This window comes from Populus alba, chromosome 8 (assembly GCF_005239225.2).
Source record: "Populus alba chromosome 8, ASM523922v2, whole genome shotgun sequence".
In the NCBI taxonomy this organism is placed as follows: Eukaryota; Viridiplantae; Streptophyta; class Magnoliopsida; order Malpighiales; family Salicaceae; genus Populus; species Populus alba.
In genome coordinates, this window is record NC_133291.1 from 7,333,727 (window position 1) to 7,347,939 (window position 14,213).

The 14,213-nt window shown below is 34.8% G+C and overlaps 1 protein-coding gene across 1 annotated transcript; it reads left to right on the forward strand.

Annotated features, from left to right (window-relative positions):
- Positions 1-4,823: 4,823 nt before the first annotated feature.
- Positions 4,824-11,037, forward strand: LOC118040009 (putative phospholipid-transporting ATPase 9). Its single transcript, XM_035046877.2, has 10 exons — positions 4,824-5,730; positions 6,551-7,998; positions 8,094-8,370; positions 8,451-8,539; positions 8,642-8,750; positions 8,933-9,142; positions 9,260-9,385; positions 9,494-9,592; positions 9,743-9,934; positions 10,044-11,037. Exons 1-10 carry the CDS (start codon positions 5,335-5,337, stop codon positions 10,680-10,682), a joined length of 3,585 nt encoding a protein of 1,194 aa, XP_034902768.1. The 5' UTR covers positions 4,824-5,334; the 3' UTR covers positions 10,683-11,037.
- The last annotated feature ends 3,176 nt before the right edge of the window (positions 11,038-14,213 follow it).

The window sequence follows — 14,213 nt, forward strand, 5'->3', positions numbered from 1 at the left end:
GGTGTGTTAGAAAATAAATATAAATCATATCTTGGGATCTTACTTAAACTTAAGTTATTGTGTTGAGATGGTTTTTTGACATAATATCAGAGCCTTGATGACCAAGAGCTTTCACTTAAGAGGGTATATTAGAAAATAATATAAATCATATCCTGAAATTTTATTTAATAATTTAAGGTATTAGGATTAAATTAGTTCTTTTAACACTAGTTACATTCCGAAGTATTTTTTTAATCTCTTTACTAATATCTGATTAGTAAAGTAAAGTAAAGCAAAGCATCACCAGCATCAAAATCTAACAATTCCACACCAGGTCGAATGTATCTGGTCGAAAACAACAACTATTCTTGCATTCCTTCTATTTGAAATGAGCAGCATGTCGACTTCAAGGCCTCATCTACTGTGCCATGAGCCATATTGGCTATGTGTGAACTTTTTTTTTTTGGTGGTTATCGTGGTTGCTTTTCACTTTTCGTGTGAAAAATTATGTAATAATATTTTTTTATTTTTTAAAAAATTATTTTTGATATTAACACATTAAAATAATTTGAAAACATTAAAAATATATTAATTTGAAGTAAATAAAAAATAAAAATATATATATATTTTAAATATTTTTAAAATATAAAAAACAAATATTAGGTTTACTCCAGTAAAGATAAACGGTCTACAATAGCTGACGGATTGTGGTATAAAAAACACAAACTGAACAGCGTTTCCACACCATCTCGTAATCTTCAGGTTTACTCCAGTAAGATAAACGGTCTACAATAGCTGACGGATTAAATTATAAGTTTTCAAACAAGGAAGGCTATTATATGGTTCGAAACCCAAGGCAAGGGTCACGTAATTTTAAGATATTTGCTTGCTCGAAAGTCAGATGATGCTTGTACTTCCATAAAAGCGATGGATAGATGGAGGCCCCTCGGCACAGTTGATAGACATTTGAGTTATAAACTAATAAATTGCACAACTTATCATTTTCTCTCTAGATAATCCTGACAGGTTGCCAAAAGAGACGGCTGTAGAAAATCATGCCCAGAAGACACCGTTGAGCGGGATATGTATGTAGACTCTTGCGTGCCGTACAGAGCATTCTATAGTATTTAACAAGTCCAGATTCGATTGGAGGTCAAGGGTTATGGTTGGGCTCAACGAAGAACGAACATCAACTTTCATCCAATTAATTAATAATCGGCATGGTCAATTTAGACGCTCAACAACTATGGTAGCGTTTGGCTGTGCGTTTCAATCTGTGTTTGGTTAAATTTTATTTTATTTTTTTGTTAAAATTGAATGCGGTTTGTATTTTTTTGATCGTTTTGATATGCTGATATCAAAAATAATTTTTTAAAAAATAAAAAAAATATTATTGACATGTATTTTTGGCACAAAAAAACTATTTAAAAAGCAACCGCTACCTACTGCCAAACACGCTCTATATCAGCAAGATGTATACAAACTTGTCCGTGTGAGTCAATAATCGCGTGATTTGGTGCGTCTACATGTACAATAGACTCCACCCCAGATAAATTAATTATATGAAACACAGAGAGGTTTTAATTCAAGTGATGTAAATTCAAAGCGATCAAAGAACCTGCCCGTGAATCCGTGTTGAATTTACTTGGATTTAGCCTGAAAAAAAAAACACTCTTTATGCAGTACAATATTCCATGAGCGATTGACAGACTACTTTATCCGTGGCCTGACATGATTATGCAAAATGACGACATCACGAAGACACGGGGAAAAAACGAGGAAAAGTGTGTGGATAATGCAAGAAGATAAAAAGGCTTCTAGATTCACGTTGCATTAGCGATCATCTCGCCGGATAAATAATAAATATTTTTTATTTGAATATCTCATAACCAAATTTAATAATTTTACTCATCAAATTTCTTTTTTACCAAAAAAATCATGGTTTAAACTGTTTGTTAAAAAAACATTTATTTGTAAATTCTGATTTGTCGGTAAATTATCATTAATAAATTAACCGATAGCTTTATAAACGAATTTTACATATAAAAAAAATTATTCATTTCAATCTGTTAGCAATTCTCTCGATATTGTTCATCATGTTGCCAATATGATAATTGCTTGTGAGTTGTAGTGGCATTTACAATAATTTTTTTCTAACTCTCTTGAATATATCAACAGGCTCGGTCTGTTAATAACTCCGTCAGTACTAATTTAAAAATATTTTTTAATTGTTTTTTTATTAAACATGAATTGAAAATAATTTTAAAAAATAAATTAATATAAATTTAAAAATCAATTATTTTATGAAAAAAAAATATATTATAAATATAAATCAATTATTTAACATCTTATTAGGCTCACATGCATTTAAATTTAGCACATAGCTGAGTCGAAGGATGTTGAGTGTAATATTTTATTAACTTTATATGTATTGGATCCAATACATAATTAAATTTAAAAATATTAAATTTGGCAAGATATCAGTCCATCATAGACTTGTGCCAAGTGTGTAAATGAGTCTAAATATATTAGGTGTAATAAAATACCGGATTTAGATATACTTGGACTTATCGTATAACTAACTAAAAAATATTAAACTTAAAAATAAATAAAATCTTATCTGAGCTTGAGAATCTATAAAATGCTCGAATGAAATGACGGGTTAGTGTTCACTTTTTTCACTACGGGTTTCTTAAACGAATGAATTGTTCCTTTTCATTTTCAATGAGAATAGATTTTCATCCGGAAATTCTGGTGATACATGATCATCACAAGAAACTTTAATCGTCATAGTTGGTCGTCACCTCATGATCTGTTTTCAACTATAGAATCCCCACTAGCATTTTTTTTTAAAAAATTTACAGGTAACAAAGATAAATAAAATATTGGCAAGAATTCAGAACGGTAATAGGAAAATAAACCAAATCATATAGAAAAAAAATAAAATTAATGGCAACAATTCCTTAGTAAAAAAATCCATGGCAACTGATTCGAAATTTTTTTCGAATCTTTTTTTCACGCCTGCTTTTGTCGCCACCATGACGATGCCAACGGTAATCCAACAAAGAACATGGCCACAAACAACACAATAAACATCAAACAAGTAAACAATTAATTATGAAGGTACGTTGGAGAGTGTAATAAATATTTTTATTTTTTATATTAATACATTAAAATGATTAAAAAATATTAAAAATAACAATTTAAAACTAAAAAATTAAAATATTTTAAAATTAAAGCTGGACTGGAATGCTAAATAACACCTTAACCTGTTTAAAAAACCGTCCCTATTTGATTATTTTTGTTTTTCTGATATGATATGTTTTCGATTTCCTCTCATATTCGACAGATAACCAAAATTCATTTGAAGATCTCATTTCCGATTTTCTTTCTTCCTTCCCTGTTTTAATCCCATTACCTCAAAAATTAATTTAATATTACTATATAAAACAGCGCTCTAACGACCGTTTATCCAAAAACAAATCTAACAATCTTGTCTCGTGATTTTTTTTCTAATTTAGTGGTTAGAGAATTATTATGCCAGCTCCCATAAAATAAAATTATTGAGTACTGAATTGAATAATGTAAAATCTTTTTTTTTTTTTTTTGTGAGTCACGTCAACTTACACATGAAACATTGGGTATTGAATTGAAATTTGTAAAGGGAGGAGAGAGGGGAAAGGGGCAAAAATGCCAAATCAGTAAAAACGTGTTTCGCGGAAATCGCTATTCTCAGCACTCGCTCGCCACCATCTTCCCAGTTCAAGATGCAATTATTAATCTAATTCTAACTAATTATTTGCTTTTGTGTTTTAAATATATTTTTAAATAAATTATATATATTTTATTTATATTAAATTTATATTTTTTATATATTTTTAAATTATTTTGATGTATTAATATTAAAAATAATTTTTTAAAAAATAAAAAATATTATTTTATTATATTTTTAAATAAAAAAATACTTCAAAAAATAACCAATTAGACTCACAGCCCCACCATGTAAAACCTCCCTTCTAGAATTTCTCAGGTCACCGTAAAGATTTACCACGAAATTTAAAATCCATGGTCTTCTACGACAAAAGACAAAAAAAAAATATAAAAATAAAAAACAATGCCACAAGTCTTCAAATCTCAGAGCCACTAGTCCTCTCGTTTATTATATTCTTTAACGGTTTGTCACTCTCCGGCACTAAATTTCCATTTTGACTAAGTTCATCCATCTAGAAGGAGGTCAAATGCGCGTTTCTTACATTATAAAAGGATTATTATTATTATTTTAAAAGTTAAACAAGGGTATTCTCGGACTTGCAATCTTAAACTGATTTTTCTTTTTCTTTTTCTTTTTTATGATTGGATTCCAATTACCATCCCAGCATGAACCTTTAGATGTGTGGATGCTAAATCTTTCTAAAAAGATTATCTTTAAGATCAACTATCATGTGTGGATGCTAAATCTTTCTAACAAGTTTTTAAGTAAACTATTTATACTTTTGAAGTATTCTCAAACTATTTTTCTTTTTCTTTTTATAACATTAATTGTTTTGTTACCCGGTTGCTTTGATTGTTGTTCATTTACTTTCATTTAAAGTGTGTCTGAAAATTAGGTTTTTATTATTATGTTTTTTTTAATTTTTTTTATGTCAAATTGATATTTTTTATGATTTTAATATATTTGTAAATAAAAAATAAAGATAACAGCAAAAAAACGAAAAGTCAAAAAAAGAAAAAAAGAAAAATAAAAGGGGGCATCTAATTAAATCAAAGTCTACGTTCAGAGCGTACAGGATGCGCCATCTCTCATCTCGTGCTTCTCGCTGCTTTCCCTTTCCAAGAAAAAAGAAGAAAACAATCCAATGCAATAATTTTTTTTTAATAAATACTAAATCAATGTAAGACCACCACCATCCACCTCGACAATTTTTTCTCCATCTATATTAAAGAGAGTGGTTTGTTTTAGGACGCACTCAATCTGATATACCTCTGTGTCCTTCAAAACAAACTACTCTTGTACTGTCTTACCTTTGTGTTCCTCTTCAAGGGTGGAGATCACATCCAAGAATCCATATGATCATAGCTTTTAAAGGTGTCTCTACCTTTTTCCAATCCTCTGTTTTTAGCCGCGTCAATCTCTTAAAAGTTCCTTGCCTTTTCTTTCTTTTCTTATTCAATATTCATCTTTGTGTTATTGGGTTATTGAATTTTTGAGCTTTCAGGCTTGAATTCCAAATGGGATTTTGATTTTGGTGTGATTTCTGCTTCTGGGTATTCCAGTTTTCATTCAAAGGAGCGGCATTTTTAGCACTCCTAACTATAGAACCAAAAAGTTCTGTTCTTTGTTAGAGGAGGAGAGAAATGGCTGGTGGTGGGAAAAGGAAGAGGTTGAGTTTGAGCAAACTGTACTCGTTTGCATGTGGAAAGACATCTTTAAAGGGTGATCAGTCCCAGATGGGGTCACCTGGATTTTCAAGGGTAGTTCACTGCAATGAACCAGACTGTTTTGAGGCAAAGATTAGGAAATATAGTAGCAACTATGTTAGTACTACCAAGTATAATGTTGCTACTTTCTTGCCCAAATCATTGTTTGAGCAGTTCAGGAGAGTGGCTAACTTCTATTTCTTGGTTGTGGGTATCCTGGCCTTCACTCCTCTTGCACCTTTCACAGCTGTCAGTGCTATCTTCCCCCTTATTGTTGTTGTTGGAGCTACCATGGTTAAAGAAGGTATTGAAGATTGGAAGAGAGCCCAGCAGGTATGGTTTTTATATTTCATCTGTTTTCTAAGTTTGATATGTTTATTGATTATGGTTTGACGTGTTTCAGTAATGTCTTCTTGACTAGTTCTCACAGAGAGAAGTTTCAGATTACTTTACTGATTGAATGGTATTTGTATGATTTGATGATGAAATCTTGGGATAATTTTGATACTACTACTGGAAATTTTCATTTGTTTCAAATTACTGTACTGGTTGAATGGTATTTGTATGATTTGATGATGAAATTTTGGGATAATTCTGATACTTCATTTGGAATTTTTCATTTTTTTTGCTTGACATATCTGGGAAATCTTTTGCCTAGAAGTTTAATAAGGCTTTAGATGACAGTGATAAACTAAATGACAGTTTTGACATGTCACTGACAGAGTCTTTAGAGAGAGAAAAAAAGACCTTTCTTTTTCAAAAAATTAAGAATTGGAGATAGTTGCTAAATTATATCTTCAATATGTCCGGGGAAAGATAGACCGGAACTTTAGCTCATTTTTAAAGATTCATGTCATCTTTTCCCAGACTTTGTGTAACTTGTAAAAGTAGTGAAACATCACATACAGGATGAGCCTTCTGCTCTCTCACAGGGTAATTTGTGCTACACTGGTTAGCATCGAAACTCCTGTTCCCATATAGCAGTCCTGTTTATATTGTATATGTTTTACCTGCAACTTTTTAAATGCTTCCATGTTCTCATGCATGTCATTAGAGATGTCTAAATCGAAAATGATAAATATGCTGACCATCCATCTTCTATTGAAATTTCTCATATCTGATCTATACTTTTGCTTTCGGAATGCCTTCTCAGGATATTGAGATGAACGGTAGAAAAACTAGACTGCACCAGGGTGATGGTACTTTCAAATCCACTGGATGGAAAAATCTGAGGGTGGGAGATATAGTGAAGGTGAAGAAGGATGAATACTTCCCAGCAGATCTCCTCTTGCTTTCATCAACTTATGATGATGGAATCTGCTATGTTGAGACCATGAATCTAGATGGAGAGACAAATTTGAAACTGAAACAGGCATTGGAGTCAACTGCATTCATGCACGAGGACTCTTACTATCGGGATTTCAAGGCTCTTGTCAAATGTGAGGATCCAAATACAAATTTGTACTCATTCGTTGGAACTCTGGACTTTGAACAGAACCTGTATCCCCTGTCTCCTCAACGGCTTCTCCTCAGAGACTCAAAACTCAGAAATACGGAGTATATATATGGGGCAGTTATCTTCACTGGACATGACACTAAGGTTATGCAAAATTCTACAGCCCCCCCTTCAAAGAGAAGCAAATTTGAGAAGCAGATGGATAAAATTGTTTACTTCCTGTTCTTTGTTCTATTTATGATGGCATTTATTGGATCTCTTGTTTTTGGAGTCGCAACTGACAATGACTTGGATGGCCAGAGGATGAAAAGGTGGTATCTCAAACCAGATGATTCCACGGTTTACTTTGACCCTAAAAGAGTGGTCATGGCATCAATTTTTCACTTTCTGACTGCTCTCATGTTGTACAATTACTTCATCCCAATCTCCTTGTACGTGTCAATAGAAGTCGTCAAAGTTTTTCAGAGCAGTTTCATCAACAACGATATCAATTTGTACTATGAGCCATCTGACAGGCCAGCACATTCTCGCACCTCAAATTTGAATGAGGAACTTGGGCAAGTGGACACAATACTTTCTGATAAGACCGGAACATTGACATGCAATTCCATGGAGTTCATCAAGTGTTCTGTTGCGGGGACTGCTTATGGCCATGGGGTTACTGAGGCTGAACGGGGAATGGCTATGAGAGAAGGTGAAAGTGTGAATGGTTGGGATCAGAGCAAGGATTCTTCCAGTACAAAACCACACATTAAAGGCTTTAATTTTAAAGATGAAAGGATCACGGATGGGAAGTGGGTCCATGAACCCCAAGCTCACATCATTGAAAAATTCTTCCGCTTGTTGGCAATCTGTCACACCGCCATACCTGATGTGGATGAAGAAACAGGGAAGATTTCATATGAAGCTGAATCACCAGATGAGGCGGCATTTGTGATTGCTGCAAGAGAAATTGGTTTTGAATTCTACAAAAGGACACAAACAAGCGTTGCAGTGCATGAGTACAATCCAGAGACTGGTAGGAAAGTTGAAAGGGTGTATACAGTTTTGAATGTTTTGGAGTTTAACAGTGCAAGAAAGCGAATGTCTGTGATAGTAAGAAATGAGGAGGGAAAATTACTATTACTTAGTAAAGGAGCTGACAGGTTTGTGATCAACTACCTTGAAACCCTTCTCACTGGCAAATTCCTTATCTTTTAATCTATTGCTTATTAATTAAATTAACCTTTATCCTATGCAGTGTCATGTTTGAAAGGCTTGCTAAGAGTGGTAGGAAGTTTGAAGAGGAAACCAGGAATCACGTGAATGACTATGCTGATTCTGGCCTGAGGACCCTCATACTTGCCTATCGTGAACTTGATGAAGAAGAATACAGAAATTTTAACCAGAAATTCACCGAGGCTAAGAACTCAGTTAATGCAGATCGGGAATCATTGATTGATGAAGTGGCAGAGAAGGTTGAGAGGAATCTAATTCTTCTTGGTGCAACTGCTGTTGAGGACAAACTCCAAGAAGGGGTGAGTAAGAAAACCTAAAATGTCTTGAAATAAAAGCCTCTTTAGAGATTTTGAATTTATTTTTCTATTGTACCCATTAGGTTCCTGCCTGCATAGACAAACTTGCTCAAGCTGGAATTAAGATCTGGGTTTTGACTGGAGACAAAATGGAGACTGCCATCAATATTGGGTATGTTATTTTGAAACGGGTGTTTGTTTTGATGCTTTTAAGATGGACTTTACAGTTTGTATCATACGTGGAGGTGTCTGACTTCAAAATTTGAATATGCAGCTTCTCCTGTTGTTTGCTTAGACAAGGAATGAAGCAGATCATAATCAATTTGGAGAATCCAGAGATCCTATCATTGGAAAAAACAGGAGACAAGGATACCATTGCTAAGGTAAAGACTGCTTTAATTCATCATGGATTTCAATCCACTTCAGATTACTTGTGATAGGGATTTATTTTCCTTTTCTCTGGGTGTCATCTTGGTGGGAACGAGGGGATGTTGAAGTTGAAGATGCACCTTAAATTATTATGAATCTCTATGTGATATTGATGGGATACATTTTCATTTTCCAGGCATCAAGGGAAAATGTTCTTCGTCAAATAACTGATGGAAAGGCTCTGCTTACTGGACCAAGTGGAACCGCTGAGATATTTGCATTGATAATTGATGGAAAATCACTTGCTTATGCATTGGAGGATGATATGAAGCATTTGTTTCTAGATCTTGCCATGAGTTGTGCATCTGTGATTTGTTGCCGTTCATCACCAAAACAGAAAGCACTGGTGGGTTATCATTCTTTCTGTAGTTTTTCTCTTCTGTAGGCGCATGTGTTATTAGATATTGAAGACCTTCTATATATTTTTCTTGAAGGAATAATTGTTTTAAATGGTAAAATACAGGTTACGAGACTAGTCAAAATTGGAACCAAGAAAACAACATTAGCAATTGGTGATGGTGCCAATGACGTGGGTATGCTTCAAGAAGCAGATATTGGAGTTGGAATCAGTGGTGTTGAAGGCATGCAGGTCCTCTCCACAGAAAAGCTTACATCCATTTTAATTGTTGTAAATATTTCTCTACCTGCTTGTAATTTACTGACTTTTAACCCTATTTTATGCCTGTTTTCAACTCAGGCTGCCATGGCAAGTGATGTCGCAATTGCTCAGTTTCGGTATTTGGAGCGTTTGCTACTCGTACATGGGCACTGGTGTTACAGGAGGCTCTCATCAATGGTAAGGCCATTTGTACATTTGGAATTGGACATGGCTTAACATTTTCAGTAGTAGTCTTATAGTAACTTTAATGATTATTGATGCACGTCGCATGCGATCATGAGTTTATTCCTTTTCACGATTATCACTGATTTTTTTTTCCATATGCAGATATGCTACTTCTTCTACAAGAACATTGCCTTTGGTTTCTCCATTTGGCTATATGAGGCATATACATCATTTTCCGCACAGCCTGTATACAGCGATTGGTTTTTGTCATTTTATAATGTCTTCTTCACAGCTCTTCCAGTTGCTGCTTTGGGTATCTTTGAACAGGATGTATCTGCTGCAAGCTGTCTCAAGGTATCTCGCTCACTTTGCAGACTCAATTATGGTCATTAAATGGTTAGCAAAGTAGAAGTAAACATCTTGGTCAAATTTTGGTCATTTTTTGACTTCTTTCATATTTCAGTATCCTCTACTATACCAAGAAGGTGTGAAAAATCTCCTCTTTGGCTGGCGCCGAGTACTTCATTGGCTGGGTAATGGGTTCTACACTGCAATAGTCGTTTTCTTCTTCTGCACAACTGCACTGCAGCACCAAGCCTTCAACCGTGATGGAAAAACTGTTGGGATGGATGTTTTAGGAGGCACTATGTATACTTGCATTGTGTGGGCTGTGAACTTGCAGATGGCACTGTCTGTTTGTTTCTTCACCAAAATACAGTGTGGCCTAATTATATATTGTCTTTGTATGTTGTACATTTTCTTCTTGGCATTTGGGTCCCTGTCTCCATCAATGTCTAAAACTGCTTACAAGCTCTTCACAGAAGCCCTCGCCCCAGCTGCTTCGTACTGGTTTACAATCATATTTGTGGTAATCGCAGCACTGTTGCCTTTCTATGCATATTCAGCAATTGAAACAAGGTTCTTTCCCATGTACCACCAGATGATACAAAGGTTAGAGAGTGGGAAACATGAAGATGATCCTGAGTACTGTGATATGATGCGACAAAGGTTATTGCGGCCACCAACATCAGTAGGTTTCTCAGCACGCTTGGCAGCACGAGCAAATAAGTTAAGACGCAAGAATAAGAATCAGCCACGATAATGGCTGATTATTCTTGGAGGGTATCTGTCAATGTTTCTGGGTTGTGGTCATCTGCTCAAAATCCGAGTCCCCGCTGTCTATGACTACTGAGGCTTCTACTTGACCAGAAGGTTTGCCCTGCAAATTAGTAATTTTTGGTGACTTTTTTTCTGGAAGCATCTTTCAGCTGTACCATACGTGGAACAGGAAAATTATGCCAAAAGGAATTTAAATTTTGTTTGTTGTACTTTTTAAAAGAAATATAATGTTTATACCGACTTGTATTATTTTACAATGTATGTAGGAAACAAGGGAATTCGTGGTAGATTTGGATTGTATTGCTGTTTATAAGAATAAACTTTCTTTGTTATTGTAATTTGTAGCTCTATTCAGTTCATTATTTGTTGGTGCTTCTTAATAAACATGGATTCTTTTTAATTGACTACAACTCATGGAGTAGGTTTTTATTTTCCCGTCTCTGTTTCTCTGGGCTTGGTAAATTTGTTGAATCTCCTGAAGCACACAGCGGACGTCTTGCTTTTAATTGCAGTCAGAAAGTTAAAACAGCAGGCGGCCAAACACCCTCTTATTCTTGGTTGAACATTTGCAATAATCAGTGATCGGAGCTTGAAATTCTCGGAAATATTGCCATTTCTCTTCTCCATCTTGGTGCTCTTGGGCATAATGTTGTTTCCTTGGCAAAAAATATGGCAATAAAATTGCCTGTTCTTTCTCTATGAAACACCACAGCGGGAGCAGAGCTTGTAAATGTACTTCCTTATCTCCCTGGTTTCATTTCAAAATGAGTTGGAAGCACAAAAGCTTTGGCCCTAGTCTCAGTGGTTCAGGTTTGAGTTTTAAATGAGTCAATTTGAGCCATATTATGTTTTCTTTATCAATTTAAACCGTTACTGTGGATTCTCTTTCCATCTCTCGCATTTGGTTAGCATTTTGTATTCAACTCTTAAGAGCCCGTTCAGTCAATTTCTGCAGAATGCAGGGATCATCAGAACAGAACATCGATTAACGGGAATAATTTACATCATACAGTAGTTTTGTTACTGAAAAATATACAAAACCAGGATCGAGTGGCTGCTGTGGATGTAAGTTATACGGATAAATGCATGTCATCGGCCATCATCAGTATGTGCATGAAACCCACATCAATATCTGAAAAAAAGGAGAAAAAATAAAACACCATGCCTTTTTTTTTTTTAATGATAAATGACGATTTAGTTTATCCAAAAAGAGACAAGTAGGAGCTCATCCTACTACAAAGTTTAGGCCATCAGCAAGTACATCTTTTATATCAACTAGCTATAACAACACCCGCTGATTCAAATATAAGAAAAACTAGGATTCAGATGAGCTTCCTCAAGTATCTCTGCCTTGTATAGTTCCCCAAAGCACCTTATCCTCAGACAAAGGATCAGGATATATAGCACCCACATATAGCCATTTGTAGTCCAAGCAAAGCTTCAGAAAGGAAGCTAGGCCATACCCAATTGCCATCTCTCAAGACTGCTAACAACTTAGCATTAAATAGAATTCCAGACTCGAACAGTATCCTCTATCCATAGGATTTAACAAGCACGCTATCTGGATGCCACCACAGTTGAGTAGTTTTTCCATCTACCACAATGTAGTGAATTTGATCCCAAACAAACTTTCTAAACTTGAGAAGCCTTTTCCAATACCAAGTGGAGTCCCCTGTTATTTTCATACTCTAAAAGCTTCACCCTTACAATCTATTAACACTCACCCGCGCTATCCATAGAGATGCTACCTTCATAAACAAATCCAAATACATCTAAAAATAAAGGCAACATTCCATTCTTCGATCTTTTTTACCCTCAATCCACCCTCGTGCTTGGGCAACGTAACTTTACTCCAAGCAACTTTAGCTCCTCTTGCAGGCCCCTCTTTAACCTTCCATAGAAAAGCATTACGTTTTGTAACCTTCATTACTCTTGCTGACAACTATCAAAGAATTATCTTAACCCAATAACTTAATCTATTAGATGAAGTCTCACGATATGATTTTTATTATTTTCTAACACACCCTATAAGTGAAAGTCTTTTGGACTCGAAACTTGCATAGAATCATATTATGCTATGTTTAATTTTTATCAAATAAATACGGATAGTGAAATTCAAACTCGTGACCGCTTGGTCATCTAAGTTCTAATACCATATTAAAAAAACATTTCAACTCAATAGCTTAAGCTATTAGATGAGATCCCATGATATGATTTATATTATTCTCTAACATCAATAACACCAATAATTCTGAATGCTAAAAATGACAGATGATATTAACTGTAATCTTCCAGCAAATGAAAGATTTTTTTTTGCCCATTTCTAAAGTCTTGAAGATATTCTGTCCAGTAAAGGCTTGCAATCTGTATAAGCCAGCTTTTTCGTAATTAACGGAACACCCCAAATATTTTACAGGCAGTTTACCACTCTGAACCCAGTAACAACCAGCATAGAATGAGAAATAGAAGCATCTACCTCAGCACATAAAATTTACTCTTCAAAGGATTGCGCTTTAATCTAGATAACCAATAGAATTGATGAAGGATGTCTGCAACTTTTTCAAGAGAATCCACTGTTCCTGTTGTAAAGATCATTAAATCATATGCAAAACACAAATAAGTAAGATTGATCTTTTTACATTTGGGATGTTTAGACAGTTGGCCTCCCATAACTGATCTATTTAGTAGGCAAGATAGAATCTCCATGGCAAATACTAACAAGTACGGAGATAATGGATCTCCTTGCCTCAATCCTTGACTGCCAGAAAAAAGATCCGTGCAAGCTTCCATTAACCAAAATAGAGAAAGATGGAGTTGTAACACAGCCTTGATCCGAGCAATGAATTTAGCAGGGATATTAATAGCTTCTAAGAAATTAAACAGAAAATCCCTACGTACGGAGTCAAAAGCTTTCATCAAGTCCACTTTGAGAGCACAACGGGGAGGCATATTTTTCCTAAGATAGCGTTTCACCACTTCCTGAGCAATCAATATGTTATCTCCTATTCTCCTGCCATATATAAATGCAGACTGGTTTAAACTAAAAAGATAAGGAAGGAAAACTCTCCTAGCCTATTGGCTAGTATCTTAGTGATGCATTTATATAAAACTATGCAGCAAGATATAGGCCTTTTTGGCACAAGAGTAATAACTGTGGAATGCACGAAACTGGATCCAATGATCCACGGGCAAAAGGGTAGTTGTTAGTCTGTAAATGGATTTAAAAAAAAAAAAAAAAACATCGTACATTCAGAGGCCGAATTCTTTCTCAATTGCGGACCCTGGACCTTGAATGATTTCGCATCCGGTTTCCATACTTTCATGGATTGGTGATGCCGCCAGTAATGTCATGTGTAGCAGAAAAATTAGTGAAGAAAATCTTGGAAACTAGTAGATAAAATGTTATTTTCATGTTATTTCGTTTTGTAAATAATACCAACCACTACAATAAATATAACATTATACAATCTACGAGTTGTGTTAATAGTTGTTTCAAGTGGGATTCAGGTCTCTT

What these genes read in the sequence shown, in the direction of transcription:
- LOC118040009 (XM_035046877.2), top strand. Translation starts at nt 5,335, where the DNA reads ATGGCTGGTGGTGGGAAAAGGAAGAGGTTGAGTTTGAGCAAACTGTAC. An exon ending in GAGACTGCCATCAATATTGG is followed by an intron (nt 8,540 to 8,641) that starts GTATGTTATTTT and finishes TTGAATATGCAG; the next exon opens with CTTCTCCTGTTGTTTGCTTA. An exon ending in CTGCTGCAAGCTGTCTCAAG is followed by an intron (nt 9,935 to 10,043) that starts GTATCTCGCTCA and finishes TTCATATTTCAG; the next exon opens with TATCCTCTACTATACCAAGA.